Below are 26997 nucleotides of genomic sequence, written 5' to 3'. Positions count from 1 at the left end.
TGCGTATATCATTATGCAATGTATATGTATTGTTTATTTTCTTAATCTTATAAATGTAATTTGTTTTTCAGATCGCACTCTGCAGTTAAAGAGACATACCCTAGTTTTTAAACACTGCGGCGTATTTTTAATTACTAGAGCCCTTATGATAATTGAAATCAGACATTGCATAGATTGTTTTATCCATTTCCGTACATCCGAAGTGTTTCTTGTCATCCTGTTGTTTCTAATACCACAAAATGCATATAACATATTTTTAAAAACGCACATACCTCTAACAAGTAACGGTTATGGTGTAGACAAGCTTTAGTCTACTTTCAAGGGTATTTCACCCGTTTCAACGTCACAGACATTTGCAGCACTCTTTTTTTTAACTTTTTAAACTTTATCCAGATGTATTACCGGGGCCCGTTTTACGACGCGATCTTAGCGCTAAGATCACCTTAAGTGCTTGAGGTAGCTATGCATTAAAAGGTGACCTCGGCACTAAGATCTATTCGAAAAACGGGACCCCTGTTTGTAGATTAACCAAACTTAGTGTCCATTTTCACGGGTTGAAACTAGTTTCTGCTACTTTAAAAACAAACAAATGGTTAAAAATTGTCTTTAGATTTTCTTTCTTTCTTTCTTTCGATGGTGCATATAAAAGATTCCTTGCTGCTAATCGAAAAGAGTAGCCCATGAAGTGGCGACAGCGGGTTTCCTCTCTTAATATCTGTATGGTCCTTAAACATATGTCTGACGCCATATAACCATAAATAAAATGTGTTGAGTGCGTCGTTAAATAAAATATTTCTTTCTTTCTTTCTTTCTTTCATTCGTTCATTAATTTGTTGTTTTCTTTACCTTCAATGGGCCATCCTCGAGTGACTTCTTTCTTCTTTGACCTCGTCAGGAGCTCAAAGGGAGCCGTGTTGATGGGATATCGACTCTTCTGACTGCTCAGATACTGGCATCCCCCCATCATGGCCTGCCCTCCTACCTCTGGCACCACCGCACACAACCCAGCCAACAGCGCTAAGCCCAGGAAGAACATTTTTTCTTTTGTACTTGTTTTCCGGTCCACTCGCTTTCCGTACCCCCGTTCCCACTGCGTTCCTTTTCCAGAAGTAACACTGTCAGGAGATCCCTCGAAAGCTAAGACAACGGTTATATCATCGTGCGAGTTCGTCACGTGGTCACGTAGCCTTCGGTGTCGTCCGTGACATTTGTCTACCCAGACGATCGCAGCAGAGACGTATGAAGCTGCCAAAAAAGGATTGGGTAGTAATTGATGCCCGGTTACGTTTGTGCGCCGTATTTACGTAGATTGTTTTTTATTTTTACGAATCACCCGCCCGAGGTTACTTTGGGTTGCTTGTGGCGACTTCGTGTTTAAGTGATTTGTCTCCTCTTTGCGGAAGAATCTTTCGTGCAGTAAAAACAGAAAAAGCCAGTTAATAAACTTTATTTTTACGAATCACCCGCCCGAGGTTACTTTAGGTTGCTTGTGGCGACTTCGTGTTTAAGTGATTTGTCTCCTCTTAGCGGAAGAATCTTTCGTGCAAGAAAACAAAAAAAGCCAGTTAATAAAATTTAATGTGCGGCAAATGCGTGCGCCGTGTGACGCAAGCTGCCACTGGGATAAGTTTGTTTTGTTTAAAGACATCACTAGAGCACATTGATTTATTAATGATCGGATAACTGGATGTCAAACATTTAGTAATTTTCACATATAATCTTAGAGAAGAAACCTGCTACATTTTTCCTGCTACATTTTTCCATTAGTAGCAAGGGATATTTTATGAAGTTAAAGTTTTTGTTTAACGACACTACTAGAGCAGATTCATTTATTAATCATCGGCTGTTGGATGGCAAACATTTGGTAAATGTTTACATATAATCTTAGAGAGAAAACCCGATACATTTCTCAATTAGTAGCAAGGAATCTTTTGTATGCACCATCCCACAAACAGGACAACACATACCACGGCCTTCGATATACCCGTCGTGGTCCGCTGCCTAGAACGAGAAATAGCCCAATGGGCCTACCAACATGGATCGATCCTAGATCGCGCATCAAGCAAAGACTCTAGCATTGGGCTTATTAGTGTCGTTAAACATTTTTTTTTTTGTATTCAGTTTCATATACTGGTATGTCTGACAATATTCTAAAAGGATTTATTAGAATGGGTGTGGAATGTTTTATTTGGAAAGAATAGAAATATTATTTCAAATTTCTTTAGAGCACCTAAAATTGTGATTGTAATTCGTCACAGTGCTGAAAGAAAAATTATAATGACCATGTTGTCGACATCGTAAGCGACACGCGAATCATATATTTGGTCAAATGATTCTGACGATGATGCTGATGCTAATGACTATGATGACAATAGTAATGATGATAATTACAACAGTGATGATGATTTTGGTGATGATGATGATTATGGTGGCGATGATAATGATGATGATGGTAATGAATATGATTATGACGATGATGATGATGATGATGATGATAACGATGATGATGAAATTGTCACAAAAGAGAAAACCCGCAACTGACATATTATGGGGAGTTCTCACGAGCCTTACCTGCACAGGACAGCACATACCACGACGTTTGAAATACCAGTGTAACATTCTGGCTAGAGCATGATTGATATACGTTTTTATCCCAGTGCCTACTCCAATCCAGAGTGAGTTATCCGCTTAAATGGGAGCGTGACGAAACCCTATGGTCAGTGACTGGTGATGCGAGAGTCTGGGCCCAGGGTGGGCGTGTATGAACATTGATTGGATATGGTCCTGACAAACTTGGGCTCGGTCATAAAGAGCTCGTTCCAGGTGCGATGGGTCGCAAGATCGATCGATGTAATTAGAGTTTTTCCCGTTACAACCAGTTACCTACAACTGGAACATCCTGAACTAGAGTTGTCGTTAAAAATATATTCCTTTCCTTTTGCTTAAATGAGTCCATTGAACTGAATTTCCTCTCACTAAACATCCATTTTTCTGCTGGAGAGAAAATTCAGGCGCTGGAGAGAAAATTTTGGTTTCTTTAGTTAAAATATTTGACCAGGACATTGTGTTGGAAACGTAATCAGACATTAGGCCTAAGCTGAAAAATAAATTAAAATGAAACGAAACCGCTATAATTCATTACTGCAAGATACTCTATCACACTGAAGTTTTCATACGACTTTTTCGGATCTTTATAATTTCCTGGGTATTAAAAACAAAACCACATGAGTCACTTTTAGACATGTGAGTCTTTTTTGTTTTTACAAGGTATGCTTTTTAACCGTCAAACTTAACACCTGCTAATCAGAAATGCTTAGCAGACACGTAGTAAGGTTATTTATGGCGTATACGTATTCACGTTTCAAATATATATATATACCAACAACGGTACAATCTAGACGCCCAAATTTTAGTAGCAAACTTTGGCTTAACAGAATTATTATCTGAAATAGTTATACACATTCAAACGACATACAGCTTTTGCATTAGGCTTTTGGCGAATTGGAAATGATAAAAATAAAATGCCAAATTCTAATTTAAATCGCATTTGGCGAACGATAGAAAGAAAGAAATGTTTTATTTAACGACGTACTCAACACATTTTATTTACGGTTATGTAGTAGCATCATCGTTTTGGAACAAATGACAACTGCATTGTTTTGGGTTAAAGGCTCTTTAATGGCTGACAAGTTTCCATTTTTATATCCCAAGTATGTGACACCAGGGCAAATGGAACTGGTCACTTTTAAAAGGATTGACGTATCTTAAATCTTCTCTAGAAATATCTTCCACTAAACTGAGCAAACATGAAGTATTAACTCCAGAAGAGCAAACTGTAATGTGGAAGGAAGGAAGGAAACTGTGTTTAACGTGCCCCTATCCACAGAGGTTCAGGCACGCCCACTTCGGATTTAGCCTCTGACTTCGCCAGTGACCAACTCAGAAGCAGGAGGGGGGGGGGGGGGAGGGAATGGGGAGTGGTGGTTGATGGGGACAATTTAAATATGTGGTAAGACCACTTAGAAAAAAAATTATAAAAAAAAAAAAAAAAAAAAAATTAATAAGGACCTATTGTAATTTTGTTTTAAGTATAATTAATATGGCACCAATTATCCTAAAACCTGTTATTAAAATTTACTTTTATATTTAGTTGGTGCCAAGAACATTTCTATTTCGGGCTGGTCAAAATGAAAGAGATTAATCTATACTAATATAATTAAATTAAATCTTAACATTAATTAAACTTAATAAGCCCTGGAGGATCAAGGATTCGTAGAGGGGGGAGCATTGCGCCCATTCTTTTCTGCGATCCGACATCCGGGGGACCCATTCAAGCAAGTCCGGATTTCCATGGGGGGCGTTCCAGGTGGGGGAGGCCTCCTAACAGGCAAACCTACCGGCCCAAACCGCCAACGCCCTATCACACCCAAAAAGCTCCCTACCACGGCGTCCCCCCCCCCCCCCCCCCCCCCAGGTTATCCATATAGCAGGGTGGGTATTATTATATGAAATGAATGATATTGATGAACAATGAATGATAATCCCGCGAATCGCCGTCCGGAAAGGTGGTGAAACGTATCAGAATATGTGGTTGGTTTGTTGGTCCACGTTGATTGGTCCCGAGGAGTCCTTGCTGTTCTCCCCAAGCAGTCGTGAGCTTTACACCCGAGGGGGTGCGTCACCTATTTGATGACAAAGTCATTGTTATATAATCCTCGACGTCACCCAGGGAACCACTAATCGTTAAGTGAGTGACGCCGAGTATCGGTCAGGTTTCTCCTTTTTTTTAATGTATAGTGACCGATTAAATTAATAACCTAATTAAAACCTATTTAATAAAAATAAAATGTACATGTAAATTAAAATATTTCAATTCTAAAATGCTAAGAGGAAGAAGTTAATTAAACTAATTAATCATTTATTAATCAATCAATTAAAACCATATACATCTAGACTAAAAGAATTAAACCTAACAACATTCACACTCCAGTCGTATAGTCCGCCTAAGCAGGGCGGCGCAGACACTGCCAGGTGTGCACGCCGCCAAGCCAGGCGGAAAACATACACTCAGACAGACGCTCTCATACTACGCTTTTTTTAACAGTTTTGGCTGGCTAGATAGCGCGGACCTGTAATGTGGATCACAATACCAGACGTACACAAGTATTTAAGGAAACAGTGAACTGTAATAAGCTATCATTTCAGATAAGAACACTAAAACCACATCAGCTTACACTGTACCCAAGCTGGAAACAATAGGACAGGCGCGGCGCATGGGTGATAGTGCTATTGTTACTAAGTTGTGCAAGGTGTCATACATGCTTGTGCAATTTGTAACAAGCCAAGATACCTGAAAATAGTAATCAACTTGACATTAAGAATAAAATAATTAAAGGTACACAATCTGTTGTAATTCATTACCTGTTTATGGAAATAAACTAATTAATTACATGAGAACAAATAAAACCAATGCATTAATATAAAACAATAATTATATACAAATATCCACAAGTCAATATTATTACAGTTATATGGCGTCAGACATATGGTTGAGGACCACGCATATATTCAGAGAGGAAACCCGCTGTTTCCACTTCATGGGCTACATTTTTCGATTAGCCGCAAGGGATCTTTTATATTCACCATTCCACAGACCTCGGCCTTTGATACACCAGTTGCGGTGCACTGGCTGGAACGAGAAATAGCACAATGGGTCCACCGACGGGGATCGATCCCACACCGACCGCGCATCGAGCTAGTTGGCGAACGATAACCTAAACCCTGACCAACCCTTTCTATTTACGTCACGGCCACGGAGACAGTTGCTTCTTTTCCCTTAAAAAAAAAAAAACGAAAAATGCCTTTTTTTTTGTTCAGATGTGTCCTTTTGTGTCCAACAGAAAAATGCCCTATATTTATTGCGAACTAAGTATGTTTTATAGCCACCCTCCCCCCGCTCACACCCCACTTCCAATGTCGTAGCCAATATTTTATACTGGGGGGGGGGGGACACCTACATTATGAATCTGTTAAAAGTTAAAGCTTGTTTTGCTTAACGACACCACTAGAGCACATTGATTTATTAATTATCGGCTGTTGGGGCAGGACGTAGCCCAGTGGTATAGAAAAGATCCTTTGCTACTAGTGGGACAATGTCGCGGGTTTCCTCTCGAAGACTGTGCTCATATGAGGCCATTTTACCATGTATTTGCATTATTTTACCGCAAAATTAGAAGTAATCCAAGTAAACATGTGCAATCCTGTATAGCTTTTTGGTAGTAATGCTAATAGGAAAAAACAACAAAAACAAACAAACAAATTTTGTTATCCAGGATGAGGGCATTTTCGTTTAATTCGGGCAAATCCAGCTTTCCGCCTTACAAAAATTGGAGCCCGTACGCCTATGTCGGTAAAATATTCAGCAGAAGTTCACGTTGGTGTACGGTGCAGGGCGTACCCCAGTGGTAAAGAGCTAGCTTGATGCCCAGTCGGTTTGTGGTCGATCCCCGTCGGTGGGTCTATTGGGCTATTTCTCGTTCCAGCCAGTGCACCACGACTAGTATATCAAAGGCTGTGGTAGGTGCTATACTGTCTGTGGGATGGTGCATATAAAAGATCCCTTGCTATTAATGGGTAAACAAATGTAGCGGGTTTCCTCTCTAAGATTATATGTCAAAATTACCAAATGTTTGACATCCAATAGCCGATAATTAATAAATCACAGCACTGGCTTAGGAAGCGGGGGGGGGGCAAGGGGTCAATTGTGCCCCCCCCCCCCACTTTTCAGATATTTTGCTTTATATTTGCTTTATAATAGTGTAAAAGTGTGTAAATATAAAAGTGTGCCCCCCCCCCCCAACTTTTTGGCACCTTCCTACGTCACTGATCAGTGTACTCTAGTGGTGTCGTACAACAAAATTAACTGTAAAACAAGTTGTTTTTTGTTTTTCATGTTGGTGAAAAACATTTTTGTTTCTCGCGTATTAATCCAACCTATATGCGACGCAGCTTGAAGTTGTTGATGTATGAAGAAGGTTCCCCTGACTGGATTAAGTGGATCCATTATTTAATCATTAAACACAAGCCATGAAACATTGCGAGTGTGTGAAAACATAACACATGTGACATCAAGATCAACAAGGTCAAGACGCCATCATGATATATGTTGTTATTTGTTTATATTCTCCTTTGATTTACGGCTTGGTGTTCGCTTTTGTGCAAACAAGTAGGAAATAACGGGAGATGAGGATTCTGCCCCTCTACACCCTCTCGCCATCATTCTTGATGACCTCAAAAGGTAGGGATTTTTGTTTTCACTTCTTACAAATATCGACGGTCTTTTCCTGTTTTCTTTTTTTTAAAAACAAATCGAAGGCTGACGACCAGTACTAGGTGGGGGGTGGGGGTGGGGTGGGGGGGTGGGGGGGTCTTCCTTTTTTTCATTCTTTCTTTCTTTCTTTGTTATATACACAGCCGAACTTCAATAACTCGAACTTGAAGGGAAAGACGAAATAGTTCGAATTTCAAGGAGTTCAAAACTTTTAAGGAAGGAAGGAAATGTTTTATTTAAAGACGCACTCAACCAATTTTATTTATGGTTAAATGGCGTCAGACATATGGTTACGGACCACACAGATATTGAGAGAGGAGAACCGCTGTCGCCACTTCTTGGGCTACTCTTTTCGATGAGCAGCAAGGGATCTTTTATATGCACCATCCCACAGACAGGATAACACATGCCTTTGTTACACCAGTTGTGGAGTACTGGCTGGAAAGAAATAGCCCAATGGGTCCACCGACGGGGGTCGATTCTAGACCGATCGCGCATCACGTGAACGCTTTACCACTGGGCTACGTACCCCCCCCCCCCCCCCAATTTTGAAATGCCTATAGTACACCTCAGAATTGAAGCTGCGTTTCATATTGTAAGAAAGGTGTGCTGCCTTGCCATCTCCCAAATTCTGAAAATTGAGCAGCCCCAGTTGAAAGCACGATATTTGTTATATGCAATTTTCCACAAACAGGTCAGCAAATACCACAACTTTTGATATACCAGTCATGGGGAACGGGTTGGGACGAGAAAAACCTAATTAGAAAATGTATCCACTGAAGTGTTTCGACCCTACGACGCAAGCACCTCGGGCGAGCGCTCTACTGACTGAAAAACACCAATTTCACAGTTGAATGTTACAGTTTAGTAACACCAGTGTTACAGTTTAGTGACACCAATGTTACAGTCAAGTAATACCAATGCTACAGTCAAGTATTACCAATGTTACAGTTTAGTAACACCAATGTTACAGTCAAGTAATACCAATGTTACAGTCAAGTAATACCAATGTTACAGTTTAGTAATACCAATGTTACAGTCAAGTAATACCAATGTTACAGTCAAGTAATACCAATGTTACAGTCAAATAATACCAATGTTACAGTTTAGTAACACCAATGTTACAGTCAAGTAATACCAATGCTACAGTCAAGTATTACCAATGTTACAGTTTAGTAACACCAATGTTACAGTCAAGTAATACCAATGCTACAGTCAAGTATTACCAATGTTACAGTTTAGTAACACCAATGTTACAGTCAAGTAATACCAATGCTACAGTCAAGTATTACCAATGTTACAGTTTAGTAACACCAATGTTACAGTCAAGTAATACCAATGCTACAGTCAAGTATTACCAATGTTACAGTTTAGTAATACCAATGTTACAGATAGGTTGTAAATGTTTGCATGCTTACATGCCACTAGAGCTATAAGCATGTCTGCCCCGGGGCCGAGTCCTGGATAGCCAGGGGTCTGCTCCGGGCCAGAAATGTTACAGATAAGTATTTTTGAAAGTATAAAAACAACCGACTAAACTACTATCCATTTGAAATTTAAAAACTAATTCAGCGTAAAATCGAAATTTAAATTCCCCCACATTCCTTCTATCAATTTTTTATTTCTACCTTGTTAGCTTCAGAATACGAAGTTAAGAACATAGAGCAACCATGGTGCGAGGGGGGATATGTAGATGTAATTTGCTATATAAAATCGCATTATTTCAGAATGTAGCTCTTGACAATAGAAATATTTAACATTTCGTACATATAACGTGCGAGATGTATGTTGAAGTAGTGTTACGGTAAACATGAGGACAAACGAGGGTCACGTCACAAGGTCACGGTACAATGAGGTCATCAATCTTAGTGTCATCCTCACAATTTCCACATCGCTGACTTCGCGAAGAATGATGACACTAATTCATGGAATAGGCCTACCACTAGTGTGACTGAGAGAACATTTATGTGATATCTATAAGCATGCAGAAACCACATGTATAGCCCGTTTGCGTTAACCGATGAATTGTCACGTAACTCCCTAATAAATAAAGTTAAAATTTATATAAATACATATTTATTCTGTTTTAATCCCATACCGACTAATATATAAAAAACATTAAACTTTCATTGTAAATAAAAACGATTTTTTAATACATTATCAACAAATTATATAGATTAAATCTCATTTTCGATACAGGGGTAAAAACAGAATGCTAGAACAGCCAAGGTACGCAGTTTCAGTTGCATTGTTACTGAAATTGCCAATGCAGTACACAGATACTAAAAGTATAACTGTGCGTGCTTGACCTTGGTTATGTCGTCAGTTGCCTTAAACCCCATGTTAACAAAAATGCGATTTGAGAGAGAGAAAATGCGATTTGATCGCAATTTGTAAAGAAACTTTATTATTTATACTGAACCTTTTTAAAAAAACCCACATTTATTTGAACTGGATTGGGTTTGAAACTTAATACGTTTTATGTGAATTTTAACTTTATTCACGCACCCCTCTCTCTCTTCCCCCCCCCCCCCCCCCCCCCCCCCCCCCTCTTTCTCTCTCTCTCTCGTATTGAAATGACCATATTTTAGACATAAATATCCGCAGGTTAATATGTGCTGACCAAATACACCTTTTATTTCCTTCTATATGATCTAGATCGTGGAAAGACAAAAATTAAAATGCAAAAATGGAGCGCCGCGAATGATGCATTCTGAATGCTTTAATGTCTTAAAAATATACACGATATTGTAACTTTAATTGCCAGACGTGTTTCGCATAGAATCATCTCAAGTGACAACGTGCCTTTATCCAGCTAAGCCAGACTAAGACAGTCCTTAAAGGGACAGACCCTAGTTTTTAAACACTACAGCATATTTTTCACTATTAGAGCCCTTAATGATCAGTGAAATCAAACATTACTTATATTTTATTCTTTAAATTATTCATATCCGTATAGAACCGAAGTGTTTCTGGTCAACCTGGTGTTTCTAATATCACAAAATACATTTTTCATATTTTTAAAAACGCACGTGCGTCTGAGAATTAACGGTTATGGAGTCACGGTTTTAGTTTATTTTTAAAGAGTATTTCACTGTTTTAACGTCACAGACTCTTGTTTCACTCTGTTGTAACGTTATCCAAATGTGTTACAGGTTTATAAATTAATCAAACTTAGTGTCCATTTTTACGGGTTGCAACTAATGTCTGCGAGTTTAAGCTACCAAACAGGAACGCCAGACGCAGACTCAAGTATACTTGATTAATTTAGGGGATTCTTGTAGGATCTAAATATTATTCGCGCGATGACCCCATGACGCTGACATCAGAAACACAGACGACAGGAGTCAGACTGAAATTTCATGATGGTTTTATTATATAGGATTAAGTAACATAAACTTAACTATAACAATAACAATATAACAGGCTAACATTACTATGGTGTAGGATATTTACGGGCTGTGGGGGGCAAGCTTCTCTACAAAATATTTATATTTCAATTTGGATGGTATTTAAAGTTATTTCCTGACATCTGGAGAATAAAAATAACAATTCTATAACTCTATAACTCTATCTGTGATGAAGGCAATCAGTGTTATAACTGAGTCTGGGTAGAGCGCTCTCCTCTCTCTCCTCTCTCTCTCTCTCCTCTCTCTCTCTCATCTCATCGCATCTCGCTCTCCGACTCTTCTTCTCTCATCTCTCGCTCTCTCTCATCTCTATCTCCCCTCCCTATCGCACTCTGTCTCTCTATACATATATACTCTCCTCCCTCTCGCCCTCCTTCCTCTATCTCTAATCCTCTCCCTCCTCTCTCTAATCGGGGGCGTCAGGTCCGCTCTCCTCCTCTCGCTCTCACTCTCCTCCCTCACTCTCTCTCTTTCTCTCTCTCTCTTTCTCTCTCTCCCTCCCGTCCCTCTCTTTTTCCTCCCTTCCTCCCTCTCCTCCACCGCCCTTTCTCTTCCCTCTTCCTTTCTAGTCTCCTCGCCTCTCTCTACCTCCTGCCCTCTCCTCTCCCCAAAAAACGCCTCTCTATCTCTCTCTCTCTCTCTCTCCTCCCCCCTCCTTTCTCTACCTCTCTCCCTCTGCTCCTCGTGATTGCACTCGGGTGCCCCGCCCCCCTCCCGCTCATATTATATCGACTATACAACTTTCCCCTTACTTCCTCTCCCCTCCTCTACTACGTTATCCTATTGCTAAATCCCTCTATACTAATGGTTTTTTCGTATCTCTCTCTACTTCTCTCTCCTATCTATCTCTCGCCTCGTCGATGTCTGTAGCTATCGATCTCTATCTATATATATATCTAGATATGGATAGATATATCATACATCTATACAGTATATATCTATATACTGTAGGTATGCATACATACTTATCTATCTATCTATCTATCTAATCTATCTATCTATCTATCTATCCTACTATCTATCTATCTATCTATATATTATATTGTATATCTTTCATTCACATAATTTTCATAACTGCTATGGTTAATATATAGGATTACCATTAGACTGGAGGTTTATGAAAACCAATCATCATCTCAAAACATAATTAACTGAAATACGAGTTGAAAGTTTTTAAATAGGTTTCTGGGGGTTGTTTTTCTTTGTTCTTTCTTTCTTAGTGTTTCTTATTTTTTTCCTCTCCTTTTTGGTAGGGGGACGGGGTGGATGTTTGTTTTGTATGTTTGATTTTTGTGAGGATGGGGGTTGTTTATTTTGTTGTGGGTTTTTTGTTTATTTGGGGTTATTTTTGGGGGTGGGATGGGAATGTGGCGTATGTTTGTTTGTATTTGTCGTTGTTTTAAAATTTTGTTTCTTACATATATCTCTATTAAACCCTCAACCTATGCTCTTTGCTATTCTCGGGGTACCAACAACATGACAGAAAACTAAAATGTTAACAGAATCGTAAACACGTCATAAACCTCTTTACAACACATTTCTAGCGAAACTGTCATGGCGGAAAGATCGTTTGTTAGCGCGAGATCATGTCCTGGAGATCGTAAATAACATTCATGAGACTTGTTACTGCCTTTTATGGACGGGACACCTGAATAAAACCTTTGTTCAAGTTACGGAATTTATCTTCCCATACTGTCAGAGGTCTTTTGTGAGAGTCCACAATTAATTTGTCACAAATATTGAAAGATCGTATTTATCATTAAGCTATCTAATTTTAGACATTATGAATATTTATAGACATTCCTTCTCGTGAATATGGGAGAGGAGTAGAATGGGTGGAGGAAGATGTCAACAACATTTTTCAGAAATATTTGGTATAATAATAATAATAATAATAATAATAACGATAATAACGATAATAATAATAATAATAATAATAATAATGATGATGATGATGATGATGATGATGATGATGATGATAATAATAATAATAAAATAAATGCAAGTGTTTATGTTTGAATGGATGGATGGATGGATGGGTGGAAGGATAGATGGGTGGATGGATAGATGGGTGGATGGATGGATGGGTGGAAGGATAGATGGGTGGATGGGTGGATGGGTGGAAGGATAGATGGGTGGGTGGATGGATAGATGGATGGTGGGTGGAAGGATAGATGGGTGGAAGGATAGATGGGTGGAAGGATAGATGGGTGGAGGATGGATGGAAGGATAGATGGGTGGATGGACAGATGGATGGATGGATGGAAGGATAGATGGGTGGAGGGATGGATGGGTGGAAGGATAGATGGGTGGATGGATGGATGGATGGATGGGTGGAAGGATAGATGGGTGGAGGGAAGGATGTGTGGAGGGATGGATAGGTGGAAGGATAGATGGGTGGAGGGATGGAGGCATGGATGGGTGGAAAAATAGATGGGTGGAGGGATGGAGGCATGGATGGGTGGAAAAATAGATGGGTTGAAGGACAGATGGGTGGATGGATGGATGGATGGATGGAAGGATGGATGGGTGGAGGGAAGGATGGGTGGAGGGATGGATGGGTGGAAGGATACATGGGTAGAGGGAAGGATGGGTGGAGGGATGGATGGATGGGTGGAAGGATAGATGGATGGATTGAAGGATGGGCGGAGGGATGGATGGGTGGAAGGATAGATGGGTGGAGGGATGGAGGCATGGATGGGTGGAAAATAGATGGGTTGAAGGACAGATGGGTGGGTGGATGGATGGATGGATGGATGGATGGATGGATGGATGGATGGATGGATGGATGGATGGATGGATGGATGGATGGGTGGATGGATGGATGGGTGGAAGGATGGATGGGTGGAAGGATACATGGGTGGAGGGAAGGATGGGTGGATGGATCGATGGGTGGAAGGATAGATAGATGGATGGAGGGAAGGATGGGCGGAGGGATGGATGGGTGGAAGGATAGATAGGTGGAAGGATGGATTGATGGATGGGTGGATGGATAAATGGGTAGATGGATAGATGGGTGCAGGGATGGATGGATGGGTGGAAGGATAGATGGGTGGATGGATGGGTGGAAGGATAGATGGTTGGAGGGATGGATAGTTGGAGAGATTAAACTTACATATTAAATATATTTTCTTGTTTAGAATACCAGTGGCTGTATATTCAATGTGTTTCTGGTCGTCTTAATATTTGTAAGAAGCACAAACTGGATTTTGTCTTCAAAAATTTCGTACGTACGAAAAAAAATACATTTTAGGAAATAAAATGTAATTTAACCTGGTACATATATAAGAACGATCAGAAACATGTTTAATATACAGCCATTAATATTTTATGCAGACAAATATATTTGATATGTAATTACAATCTTTAAAAAGTCTCTGTTAGTCGATAACATTTTAAAAATTGCAGCAAACTCAGGAATGTCCCTATTCATAGCGAGAGTGCACACGATGCAGATTATTTATCTTATTAATAACTACAACGAACACGAGCTTCGTCTGACATGCGACTGTCAGTTACAACAAACGTATGATTCATCAGAACTTCGTACTGCTATACAATTAGCAAGGAGGCTGTCGCTGTAGGTAGCAGGGAAGTAAATGATAAAACAATGTCTACTATATTAATATTAAAAACAGTTTGCGTACTAAGGCGCTGGTTTAAGGCACCAGTCTCCTCGAAGGCATGAGTTCGAATCCTACCGCTGCCAAAGTTTTATTACTAATTGTTTTAAGAAGTTTATTTTGTTTAACGACACCACTAGAGTACATTGATTTATAAATCATCGGCTATTGGATGTCAAATATTTGATAATTCAGACATATAGTCTCAGAGGAAACCTGATACATTTCTTTATCGTGCAATCACTGTATACATTGGCAAGATATGATGACTAGATAAATTTCTATATTTTTGGTCACTGACCAAAAATATAGGTCACGGGACATAAGCCCAACTCGACTCGAGTATTTCAGAGTAGATTTTCAATAAACATACTCTTTAAATCATGTGTTGAAGTGCCGTAAATACAAATAACGTTAAGTTTTACGATAACAATACAAAACTTATGAATTAGAGTTTAGAAACAGTTTTTTAATGTGAAAGAATGTAGCGAGCGTCTTACAATAATGACGCCATGCATCTTGCTATGTGGACAATACTCAGAGCCTCGCTGCATTCGCCATTCTAACCTTCGCAGGATAAAGCCGATATCTTAAGACAGTAACCAGTTATTCCCTATCTATTATTAGCATGGGATCATTTATATGCACCATCCCACAGACAGAATAGCACATACCGCGGCATTTGATATACCAGTCGTGGTGCACTAGCTGGGATACTAACATAAATGCAATTTTCTTGGGTGAATCACATACATAGTGATAATAAACAGTCCGTAGTTTGTGCTTCAAAGGTATCTGATCTAGGTGTTGTCAACCTAAATTTGGAAAAAACACTTTCATATTTGAAAGCACCCCATAATTTGCCTTTCCACGGCTGTGAGGAAGTCATTATACCCCAAGCTTGTATTCATACTCGGTACACAGAAATAGGTGATGGAAAATAATATATCTTTTGAACAACACACACAGGTGCCATCCTGTCAAATATCAAATCTTACTCACTTGACAACCACTGAAATATATTTTTTCAAACATGGGCTGTATTTACAATGTAATATATTCGTGTGTAACACAACGCTGATGGGTCAATTGACTTCCCTGCTACCTGTAAATATTCATCGTAAATAAAAAAAGAAAAAAAAAGTTTGTTTTAGTTTAACGACACCAGTGGAGCACATTGATTAATTAATCATCGGCTATTGGATGTCAAACATTTGGTAATTCTGACTCGTAGTCATCAAAGGAAACCCGCTACATTTTATTATTATTATTATTATTATTATTATTATTATTATTATTATTTATTAATTTTTTTAATGCAGTAAGGTATCTTTTATATGCACTTCCCAAACACAGGAAAGCACATACCACCGCCTTTGTCCAGTTGTGGTGCACTGGTTGGAACGAGAGAGAAAAAAAAACAATCAGCTGAATGGACCATCGAGTTGGTTCGATCCTGCGACGCAAGCACCTCAGCCGAGCACACAACCGACTGAGCTAAATCCTGCCCCATATTCATCGTACAAAAAATGCCTCATTTGCTGTTATCTGACGCATTGGCGTTGACCATGCCCCCTACCACCGGATCACACCTCTGTTTTAAAGGTTTTTTGTTTAACGACACCACTAGAGCACAGCGATTTATTAATCATCGGCTATTGGATGTCAAACATTTGGTTATTTTTTAGTCTTAAAGTTTGTTTTGTCTAACGACACCACTAGAGCACAGTGATTTATTAATCATCGGTTATAGGATGTCAAATGTGGTTATGTTTGACAGAGTTAGAGAGGAAACCCACTACATTTTGTTTTTCATTAGAAGCAAGCGGTATTTTATGTGCATGCACCATCCAATAGACAGAATTGCACATACCACGGCCTTTGATATACCAGTCGTGGTGCACTGGCTGGAATGAGAAATTGCCCGAATGAGCACCCATCGACGGGGATCGATCCAAGACCGATCGCATTGTGGTCAAAATTGACTGGCACAAAATATCTACTTTTAAACAGAGTTGTTTCCCTTGAAGCTACTCTTTATGATTATAAAATTGAAAAAGTTGTAAATGCGGAAATGCGGTAAATACGAGATTGTAAATTTGTGGTTTTTAATTAATAAGGCTAATTATGAATGTAAATAGGCAGGATCGTTTGAAGTTGAAAGGAAAAACCCGAAATACACGCGCACCCGCTACTACTACTACTACTACTACTACTAACCCGGACAGCAAACAGCAGTCGACTGCGCTTCGTTTGTCCGCAAATCGTGATGAGCCTGTGTCGGCGCCTTGCATCAAGAAACTGCGTTCTTGTGAATCGGTGAAACGAGTCAACCGACACGATACTGCCGATAGTGCCCCTGAGATTGATGGCATTGTGATGATCTCTGATGATGAAGAAATATTTGAAATAGCAACAAGGTGGCTGAAAATATCTTAGTCTGGATATAGGCCCGGTCACCCGAAATATGCTAAAAACCCGGTTTTTGGCATATTTGCAATCAAAAAACCTCACAAAAACCATAATTATGCCAAAATCGTATCCAATAAGGGTTTTTTATATACTTTATTGACAGTTTATCAATATTATATGATTTACAATTTACATGAAGCACAAATATTGTTGTCAGACCTAAGCATATGCATACGTCCGTTTCCGCCTTGTTTGTAAAATGCGGAACAGGACTGATTTTAGGGTCCGACTATTTACTCCCAAGATACCCAAAAATACACCCAAGACATCACAATTATTACACGTATTGGATGAGCAGCTTTCGGGATTGTACTTTACGAAATAATTAACACGTGTGTTTCGAACAATAGCTATTGCTTTAGTGACGTTTTTTCTTTGGGAAAAGGTTTTTTGAGTGTAAATATACCAAAAACCCATTTTACAATATTTACAATAAAAAAAGATAAACGTCTCCAGCACGATATTTATAATTGCAGGTCCAATAAATGTCAAAATGTAAAAAAAAGGACCGTAGATGTTTACCTTGGTGAACTAGTCTGGGAAAAAGTTCGACCCGTACCACTCTATATCAAAGTTCGATTCAAAGGCTCTAAAGACTAACCCTATCCCTAAAACTACCCTAACCATTGAAAGTTGGTACCAGGTATGGGTCAAACTCATGCCCATGAGGTGACTCAAGTTAATATCATCGTATCTTGGTCTTAAGTGTCCCTTTTTTCACTTCAAAATTTCTTTTTGTGCATAATCATAATGTGGAAGTGAAATGAAGTACCCACTAGCCTTATGGTCCATAGCTTGACCATTATTCCACCAGGGAATTGAAGGATGGTTTTGGTGTTACCAAGCCTGAAGGCTAACAGGGCTAGCTCAGGGTGAGCAAAACATTTTGCCAAATTGTCTACTACAGGGCTCGAACTTAACGGCGGTAATTGCTGTCGTTGAGATATAAATTGCTGTAGGCAGAGAGCATCACCAACAATGGCGAAATGTATACACCTGGTGTACATTATCTGCCAATATTTAACATTTGCACTTTTAAAAGATGTCTACATATAACAAGATAGCCTTTCAGTCAGGTTTATTTGCTGCAAATGTCACTTTTTAAAAAATGGCCATAGGTAGGCTCAAAATTGCCTTTGGTGCAATTCTTTTTAAAACTGTCATGGGAGATAAATTCTTAAGTTCGAGCCCTGTATTAAATTTCATAAATTGGTGAAATCAGCAGATATTTTCTTTAAAATGTCAGTTATTACATAAAATTATTTCGCCAAATTAAAATAAAATTCACCAACTGCTTTCAAAATTCGATATTGGCGAATTTGCCGAGTGCCATAGCTAGCCCTGGGCTAAGCTGTTTATGTGTGAGAATATCGTTAGAATTTATTTGATTTTAAAACTAATTCGACATCCAATTGGTTCAAAACGGGGTTCAACGAATCCACTAACCTTCGGTCCCATCTGGTGAATTTTTGGTGTGGATTGTTTAAAATTATCAACTGTATTACTATAATATATATATAAGGTACTAACCAAAGCTTCTGTGAGGGCTAGTGACTTTCTCGAGCACTGTCTGAAATACAAAATCTGACAGTGACAACACAGTCGTTTAGTTACATTGTAGATCATGTATTAAAAATATTTTTGTCCTTTTCCAACCTGTAATTTCAAATGTTGGTAGGTAGGGATTTTCTTTTTTTTGCTCCAAACATATTTTTGCAAGAATAAAATAATTTGCATAAAACGCTACATAGAAACTCTATTTGGTTACATATTAACATAAAATTTAAAATAATAATAATTTTTTAAATCTCCCCGAAAGACGTCAAAAAAGATTTTTGTCGGTCGGTCAGGTTAGGACAAACAAACTTAATTTTTAGTTTTGCCTAATATGATCATAATTACATTAAACCTACAATTACAGGATAGGGCCTACACATTCCTTTCATTAGCACAAAGTCATGTATGTCTGCTGACATCTAAGAAAGTCGAGAACAGTTGTTCAGGTTACAAGGAGGTTAACACAAAATTGGGGAGGGATGTAGCCCAGTGGTAAAGCGTTTGCTTGATGTCGGGTCGGTCAGGGATTGATCTCTGTCAGTGGGCCCATTGGGCTATTTCTCGCTCCAGCCAGTGCACCACGACTGGTATATCAAAGGTCATGGTATGTGCTATCCTGTCTGTGGGAAAGTGCATCTAAAAGATTCCTTGCTGCATTAGGAAAGATGTAGCGGGTTTCCTCTGATGACGATGAGTCAGAATTACCAAATGTTTGATTTCCAATTGGCAATGATTAATAAATCAATGTGCTCTAGTTGCGTCATTAAACAAAACAAACTGACTTTTTTTACACAAAATCCACAAAGTCAAGAACAATACTTTGTTCTCTACAAAATCATATTCAACTAAGACAGGGCTAGCTCTGGCACTCACCAACTGTGAATTTTAAAAACAATTGGCGAATTTTATTTTAATCTGGCGAATAAATTTTATATAATAATTGTTTTTTTTAAATAAAAGGGTTGTTGCAATTTGCGAAGAATACAATGCCAAAATTTTGATCAGTTCAGAACAGTGAGATTAATGAATTTATAACAATTTATTAGTGTGTTATGATTTTATAGAAACTGAAAATATAAATGTGTCGTAACCCTTAAGTTACCAGGAGTGTATTTTGTGGTAACCTGTACATGGATTATCAGACACATTTCTTATTTATTTCAACATGAGGGGTGAGATGTAGCCCAGTGGTAAAGCACTCGCTTGATGCGCGGTCAGTTTGGGATCGATCCTCGTCAGTGGGCTCATTGGGCTATTTCTCGCTCCAGCCAGTGCACCACGACTGGTATATCAAAGGCTGTGGTATGTGCTATCGTGTCTGTGGGATGGTGCATATAAAAGATCCCTTGCTGCTAATCAAAAAGAGTAGCCCATGAAGTGGCGACAGCGAGTTTCCTCTCAATATCTGTGTGGTCCGTAACCATATGTCTGACGTCATATATCCATAAATAAAATGTATTGAGTGCGTCGTTAAATAAAACATTTCTTTCTTTCTTTTTATTTCAACGTCTGCTATGTAGGATCCAAAAGTATAACAATAAGAAATATTTTGTGTTTTTAATTTTATCTGTTTTTAATTGCTCATGTACAATAACCACAGTATATGCATATATGTATTTTTATTTTTAGAAAGTCTTGGTCAAAATCTGAAATTCTGTATCCAACAACTGAAGATGTTTCATTGCTAACTACGTTAAGAAAACAACTTCTACAAATTCGACCAACTGTTCCTGCAAATAAACACTTTGAAGATTTGCCTGCTTTCACTGTAAGTACAAGTGCTCAATCTTAATCAGTTGGAATTCGACTATATTTCAATTATAATTGGTTTTCACCAACCACAGGCATCAAAGTAAGTCAAGAATGGTCGTTCAGGCTACGAGTTGTTACCATATGTCAAAAAAGTCAAGAATAGAACTTCTTTCTCCACAAATATATATACAAACAGCTATATAGGATTGCAAATGAATCGCTACACATTTTTACTTGGATTACAACTAATTTTGACAGTAGAATGATGGTAAAAAGATCTCAGGTTACAACATTTTTCCCGAATATCTGTAACATTTTGGACCAAATTTGAGGTTTTGCTCCAGCACTAGGGGCAGTTGCCCCCACCCCTACCCCCTGTCTCATACGCTTATGTGAATAACAAAGTATTTATCAGCGTTTTTGTGAAGGAATGATAATAGGAATGGTAAACTTCATAAATATGTCATAACCTATAGGTTACCAGGCCCATATTTTTTATGGGAACTTGTACATGGGTTACCAGGCACTGCGGTTACTTCGATGTCTGCTACAACCAATCGGCTTTCTGTCTACTATCATAAAGTAAATGAGCTTTTAAATATTTTAATTGTAAAGACTACACACCAAGTTTTGAAAGATAGTTCCTGCAAATTTGTTATTTAATCTTCATTTTCTCTATTTGTTACATGAAAAGATATGCAAACCTCAGCAGATTTTAGAATGTATTCCTCTTCTTCACCCCTCTTCTTTGGGGTATTGAATTAGTGTTATTAACTCGGGGTTGTGGTAGGCACTACAAACAACATGGTGCATGCTAATACGGTATGCAGGCATCAAAATAAGCATTGTGTCTGGTAACCCATTTACAGGTTACCAGAAATATAGCCTGGTAACCTATGGGTTACCACAACTATATGAAAGTTAGAATTGAATTCCTGTTACTACTACTTTTAACACCCTTACATGTGTGCCAGATGATTATTGTAGTATACATGTTGAAATTCTTCTAGAGAACGAAACACCGTTCCCGACTTTTCTGACATGTGGTAACCTCCCGGTAACCTCAACGACCGTTCTTGACTTATTTTGATGCCTGGGTATGGATGCTGACAATATATAACAGTAGATAAAAAATATGTTGACACTGTTACTACCAGAAAGAAATGTTTAGGTATGACGCTATGGAATTAAATGCAACCACTGTCAACAGGGGATATGGGGCCCTCCCCCAGAAAGAAAATGGGTTAAGTTTAGGGTTAGGGTTAAGAAAATCATACAGTAATGATAAGAGTAATTAATTTTCTCAAAAGGTTAACTTAAAAAAAAAAATTGGGTATGGTGCTATACCTGTTTTACCCTCTGGTAGAAACCCTGGTTGACCTAGTTGTTAAATAAAAAAACATTTCTAAGCAGATTGATCACTTATTGGAGACAGTTGTTGACACATTCACTTGCTGTAGTTGAGGAAGAGTTATCCTTTTCTCTATTTGTACATGAAACTCCAGTACCGGCCTCAGTGGTGCCGTGGTTAAACCATCCGACATAAGTCTGGTTGGTACTGGGTTCGCAGCCCGGTACTGGCTCCGGCTCCCACTCAGAGCGAGTTTTGATGACTCAGTGGGTAGGTGTAAGACCACTACACTCTTTTTTTTCACTTACTAACAACTAACCACTAACTCTCTGTTCTGGACAGACAGCCGAGATAGCTGAGGTGTGTGCCCAGGACAGCGTGCTTGAACCTTAATTGAATATAATCATGAAAATAAGTTGAAATGAAATGAAATGAAACTAGATTTCAGAAAGTATTGCCTCCTCTCTCTCCCCTTTGGTATATTGAATTAGTGTTATTAATCCAATGTTGCATTAAGCACTAAAAATAACATATTGCTACGGTCAGGATTCCAACATTATATAACAGCAGCTAAATATTAGTTGACTATCTTGTACCAAAGAAGAAAAAGTTTGTTTTGTTTAACGACACCACTAGAGCACATTTATTAATTAATCATCGGCTATTGAATGTCTCTTTTTTTTCTGACCGGCCTCGGTGGCGTCGTGGTTAGGTCATCGGTCTACAGGCTGGTAGGTACTGGGTTCAGATCCCAGTCGAGGCATAGGATTTTTAATCCAGATACCGACTCCAAACCCTGAGTGAGTGCTCCGCAAGGCTCAATGGGTAGGTGTAAACCACTTGCACCGACCAGTGATCCATAACTTGTTCAACAAAGGCCATGGTTTGTGCTATCCTGCCTGTGGGAAGCGCAAATAAAAGATCCCTTGCTGCTAATCGGAAAGAGTAGCCCATGTAGTGGCGACAGCAGGTTTCCTCTCAAAATCTGTGTGGTCCTTATCCCATATGTCTGACGCCATATAACCGTAAATAAAATGTGTTGAGTGCTTCGTTAAATAAAACATTTTTATTTTATTTTTTCTGTTTCCTTTATTCTTTCATTTTTCAATAATATTTATTTCTGTCCATATTTAAATTGCAAAAATATATTACTGTCATAATATGTATGTATTTTGGAGAAGGCCTAGTAAGTTGTGTGACTTGTGCCTAATCCATTTGTTTTTTAAAAAGCAATAAAATATATTTCAATTAATCAATCAAATGTCAAACATTTGGTAATTTTGACATGTAGTCATCAGCGGAAACCTGCTACATTTTTCCATTAGTAGCAAGGGATTTTTATTAATATTAAACACTTTGCCAGAGATAGTGAAGCACATACAATGGCCTTTGATCAGTTGTGGTGCACTGGTTGGAATGAAAAAAAAATCCAATTTCTTGGATGAATCCACCGAGGTGGTACGATACTGCAATGAAAGCATCTTAAGTAAGCATTTAACCGATTGAAACAAGTTCTGCCCCTGTACCAAATAAGAAAGTTCCATGTCATAGTTTGAGGTGCATCGTCAAATATTTACAGAGTAAAAACAGCTGCAGTTCTCATTGGTAGAAATATGCCACATTGATTATTGGCAATAATTAAATACACTTTTATTTTTTATGTGGTTATGAAGTATTCACAGATATTTTCTTGCAGGTAGATTAAATGTGAGGTCTCACACTTTTTACTGGTGTACTGCATGGGTGTGTTGATATGCTGCTTATATCAGTTTTATTAGTAAACATTAACACAGGAATTGGTTTGGTGTACTGGAAACTTAAAATTAAAAATTTCTTTTTCCATTTCACAGCAAATTGATCACACAAGGGAGACAACTGCTGACGCCTTCACTTCTGCAGTTGATGAAAAGTTGCCTCCAATGTGTTCATGGTGTCGAAGAAGAAAACCTGTTTGTCAGGATGAACCTTCAACTTCTGACGATGATCAAATGGATACACATTTATCAGCTGGTATTTTGACAAAAACGGAATCTGATAACAATGAAAAGATAACTCAAATGATGACACATTCTCAACATGTCTCCAGTAAAAATATTTCATCAGATGAAAAAATTAACTTGAAAAATGTGAAGAAAACTACAGATCGAATACTAGCGGACAGTAAAGAGTTGAATTTTGGTACAGTCATTGAACCCAACGGTAGTAAAATTGATGATAAAAAATGTTACTCAACTGATAATCGAACAGGACAAAGCGAAACCACTCCCTTTAGTCATAGTAAAACTTCAAAGTCTGTTGAAGAAAGGGGAGATAACCTGTTTCTGCGACTTTCAAACAAGGCCACAGGTTACTCTTCTGGAAAGTCTCGGCCAGAGAACAGCCATGTTGGTTTTTTAAAGGGAAGCAACTCTGCAAGACTGTCGAATAATGAAAAACAGTCTGGTGTGAACAAACCTAGAAAATCGAGCAACAGGCCTGATGGCAAAGAAAAAGATGAAAGACTCAAGTCATGTCCATTGTGTCAGATGGATTTTGACAATGGGTTTGTATTGTAATAACGTTTGTTTCTGCTGACAGTACCCAATCTATAGTTCGTCCCACAGGGAACACATTTTTTTTACTATGAAATATACTAAAAGTTATTTATTTCTGAGCCAATTATTTTCTAAATTGTACACAAATATAGTACATTTTTTGTTTTTATTTTTAAAAAACTTTTCCTTTTCTTCTTACATGTTACCAAACTGAAATATTTAACAAAAAAACATATTTGTTGAAGGATATGATGGACTATAGGCACATAGGAAATGTTTTATTTAACGATGCACTCAACACATTTTAAAGCACATAGGAACAAGGGTTGGGGGGGGGGGGGGGGGGGGGAAGCTGTGCTCCTTCCAACTTGAGGAGAAAAGTGCTAATTTTTTAGGTCCTCTATAAATAAAGATCAAATTCTGGCTGGTCTTCTCCCTTCCCCCCCCCCCCCCCCCCCCCATTGGTGATTTTGCACACACACTCACTTTTGATATCATTTTTATGGACCTTCATTTACAGTTTGAAACTGCTGATACCAATTTTTAGGCAATCTAAAATATTTTTACTTTTCACTCGCACATTACTTGCAATATTTTGGTCAAATTATCAATTTTGATAATTAAAGTTTTTTCTTGCTATACCAAAGACCATGTCCTGTCTGTGGGAAAGTGCTTGTCACTTGTTGCTTTATCCTTAGGGGTATCCTATGTAGCAGAAATGGGTTCCCTATCTTTCCTTTAACCAAGTTTAGAAAGAAATATATAATAGCAATACAGTTAAACCTCTCAAAACCGGACACTCTGTAATCCGGAATTCCCTCAAAACTGGACTTTTATCATGGCCTCTTTTTAAATATCTTTACAGAAGAGAACCTCTCTAAACTGAATACCTCTTAAAACCAGACTTTTTACTTGGTCCCGAGGGTGTCCGGTTTAGAGGAGTGTCACTGTGGTTTAAAATTGTGCCAGAAGGTACAAAGGGTAAAATTATGTACCCTAAAATCTTGGAAATTAATGGATACATTTTAATCATTTTTAGATAGATTTAAGTAAGAGAACAGCTGTTTAAAACTTGTTAAAGTACATGAAATGCAGTGTCCAATTTCAAAAGGTTTTAAAAACCCAAAAATCATCTAGTACGAACACTTATGATCTGTAAAAATTGTCTTTATTACACATGCCCTCAAGTTATTTTCTAGATGTTAAAGAAATATTACTTTTATTAATCTGCTCTTGGTCGAACCAGATGGGACTATAGGTTTCATCCCTCTCTGTCTGTCTGTCCTGCATAATTTTCAAGACTTTGTGGTCGCAATGCCTCAGGATATGGAGCAGAAATTCTGTACATAGCTTTAACATGTAGATTTACAGGTCAGGTTTTAGTTTTATGGAGATTTACTAATTTGTGACAGTTATGGCCAGATTGTTGGACTTTAATGGGAATTTATTCAAGGGTCATAACTCTGTTAGAAGTAGAATTATCCATTTTTGATAGTTATTGCCCTTGCACTTACAAAACATTTTGTACGCGCTCAGTTGGCAACATTGTATTGATGTAGCAGTCCTCAGAATGATTACTTTTCTAGATTGAAAACACCCCCCCCCCCCCCCCCCCCTCCCTCCCTCTCCTCCCTCCCTCCCTCTCTCTCTCTCTCTCTCTCTCTCTATCTCTCTCTCTCTATCTATCTCTCTCTATCTCTCTCTCTCTCTCTCTCTCTCTCTCTCTCAAAAAAAACCCAAACACACACAAGACAGAATGTTGTTGCTTGGTCATAGATTTTTCTTTTCAGAATGTCTCAACTTGATCTAGATGGACACATTGCTGCTTGCCTGGCCTCAGCAGAAGATGACATCATTTGGTGACCTTGACCTACCACGAAATTTATGCACATTAAGAGATTATCAGTTGTTTGGTGTAATCCATGAGGCCCTTGATCACAGTAAATTAATGTGTTTTGATGTCATTCTTTCCTTTTTGAGATCCACCAATCACTGGCTTATCTGCGGGTGGGGGACTCCCCCAACCACATCTTTTATACCATATAGCATAACTTCTAGACAGTGTGGGTCTAAAAATCAAACCACATTTAGATATACAAAATTATGTTTAATTAATTATGGGCTGTTCCTGAATTGATCATTTGAGGGAGGGGGGCTGGATGTAGCCCAGTGGTAAAGTGCTCGCTTGATGCGCAGTCGGTCTGGAATTGATCCCCATAGGTGAGCCCATTGGACTATTCTCACTCCATCCAGTGCACCACAACTGGTACACAATGTATATCAAAGGCTGTGATATGTGTTATCCTGTCTATTGGACGGTGCATACAAAAGATCCCTTGCAACTAATGGGGGAAAATGTAGGTTTTCTCTCTAAGAATATGTCAAAATTACCAAATGTTTGACACCCAATAGCTGATGATTAATAAATCATTGTGCTCTAGTAGTGTCGTTAAACAAAAACTTACAAGTAGCAGGGATGTAGCATTCCCTTAACATGCAGTGTTTTGTGGGATCAGTCCTCCATGGTATTTTTCTCTTTCAACCAGTACCCTTTTACTGGTATACCCAGTGTCAAAAGGCTGTGGTATGTACTGTCCTGTCTATGGTAAAGTTCAAATGATTCCCATACTTGTATAAACTTTTTTAAAAGTCTACACTCCAGTTTCGAATAGTCATGGCAATGCATACAAACTGTAAATGACATTCAAGATTTCAGTCTACATTTTTTAGAAGCACGGTCACAGGTAGCCTACCTAGTCATTAGAGGTGAGATGTGGTTTCTGGGGTTAGCTCATCCACCATCCCCACCCCCAGCAAACTTGTTTCTGAAATGTAGTCCACCAGCTATTTCTCACTCCAGCCAGTGCACCATGACTGATATATCAAAGGCCGTGGTATTTGTTATCCTGTCTGTGGGATGGTGCATATAAAAGATCCCTTGCTGCTAATCGAAAAAGAGTAGCCCATG

The 26997-nt window shown here is 38.5% G+C and overlaps 2 protein-coding genes across 2 annotated transcripts in view; one reads left to right on the top strand and one right to left on the bottom strand.

Moving 5' to 3' along the window:
• Positions 1 to 1275, bottom strand: part of LOC121390748 — a 61205-nt gene extending 59930 nt beyond the window's left edge. The window contains exon 1 of the mRNA XM_041522652.1: positions 847 to 1275. Coding sequence (XP_041378586.1) covers positions 847 to 1036 — 190 coding nt within the window. The 5' untranslated portion in view covers positions 1037 to 1275. The remainder of the gene's footprint in view (positions 1 to 846) is intronic.
• A 5058-nt stretch (positions 1276 to 6333) lies between these two features.
• Positions 6334 to 26290, top strand: LOC121390314. Its single transcript, XM_041522098.1, has 5 exons — positions 6334 to 6405; positions 7230 to 7297; positions 20022 to 20160; positions 23346 to 24037; positions 25820 to 26290. Exons 1-5 carry the CDS (start codon positions 6334 to 6336, stop codon positions 25890 to 25892), a joined length of 1044 nt encoding a protein of 347 aa, XP_041378032.1. The 3' UTR covers positions 25893 to 26290.
• The last annotated feature ends 707 nt before the right edge of the window (positions 26291 to 26997 follow it).

This window comes from Gigantopelta aegis, chromosome 15, assembly GCF_016097555.1.
Source record: "Gigantopelta aegis isolate Gae_Host chromosome 15, Gae_host_genome, whole genome shotgun sequence".
Classification (NCBI taxonomy): Eukaryota; Metazoa; Mollusca; class Gastropoda; order Neomphalida; family Peltospiridae; genus Gigantopelta; species Gigantopelta aegis.
This window is presented reverse-complemented; position numbering and strand designations above follow the sequence as displayed.

What these genes read in the sequence shown, in the direction of transcription:
- LOC121390314 (XM_041522098.1), top strand. Translation starts at nt 6,334, where the DNA reads ATGAGGGCATTTTCGTTTAATTCGGGCAAATCCAGCTTTCCGCCTTAC. An exon ending in ATTCTTGATGACCTCAAAAG is followed by an intron (nt 7,298 to 20,021) that starts GTAGGGATTTTT and finishes TTTTATTTTTAG; the next exon opens with AAAGTCTTGGTCAAAATCTG. An exon ending in CAGATGGATTTTGACAATGG is followed by an intron (nt 24,038 to 25,819) that starts GTTTGTATTGTA and finishes TTTTCTTTTCAG; the next exon opens with AATGTCTCAACTTGATCTAG.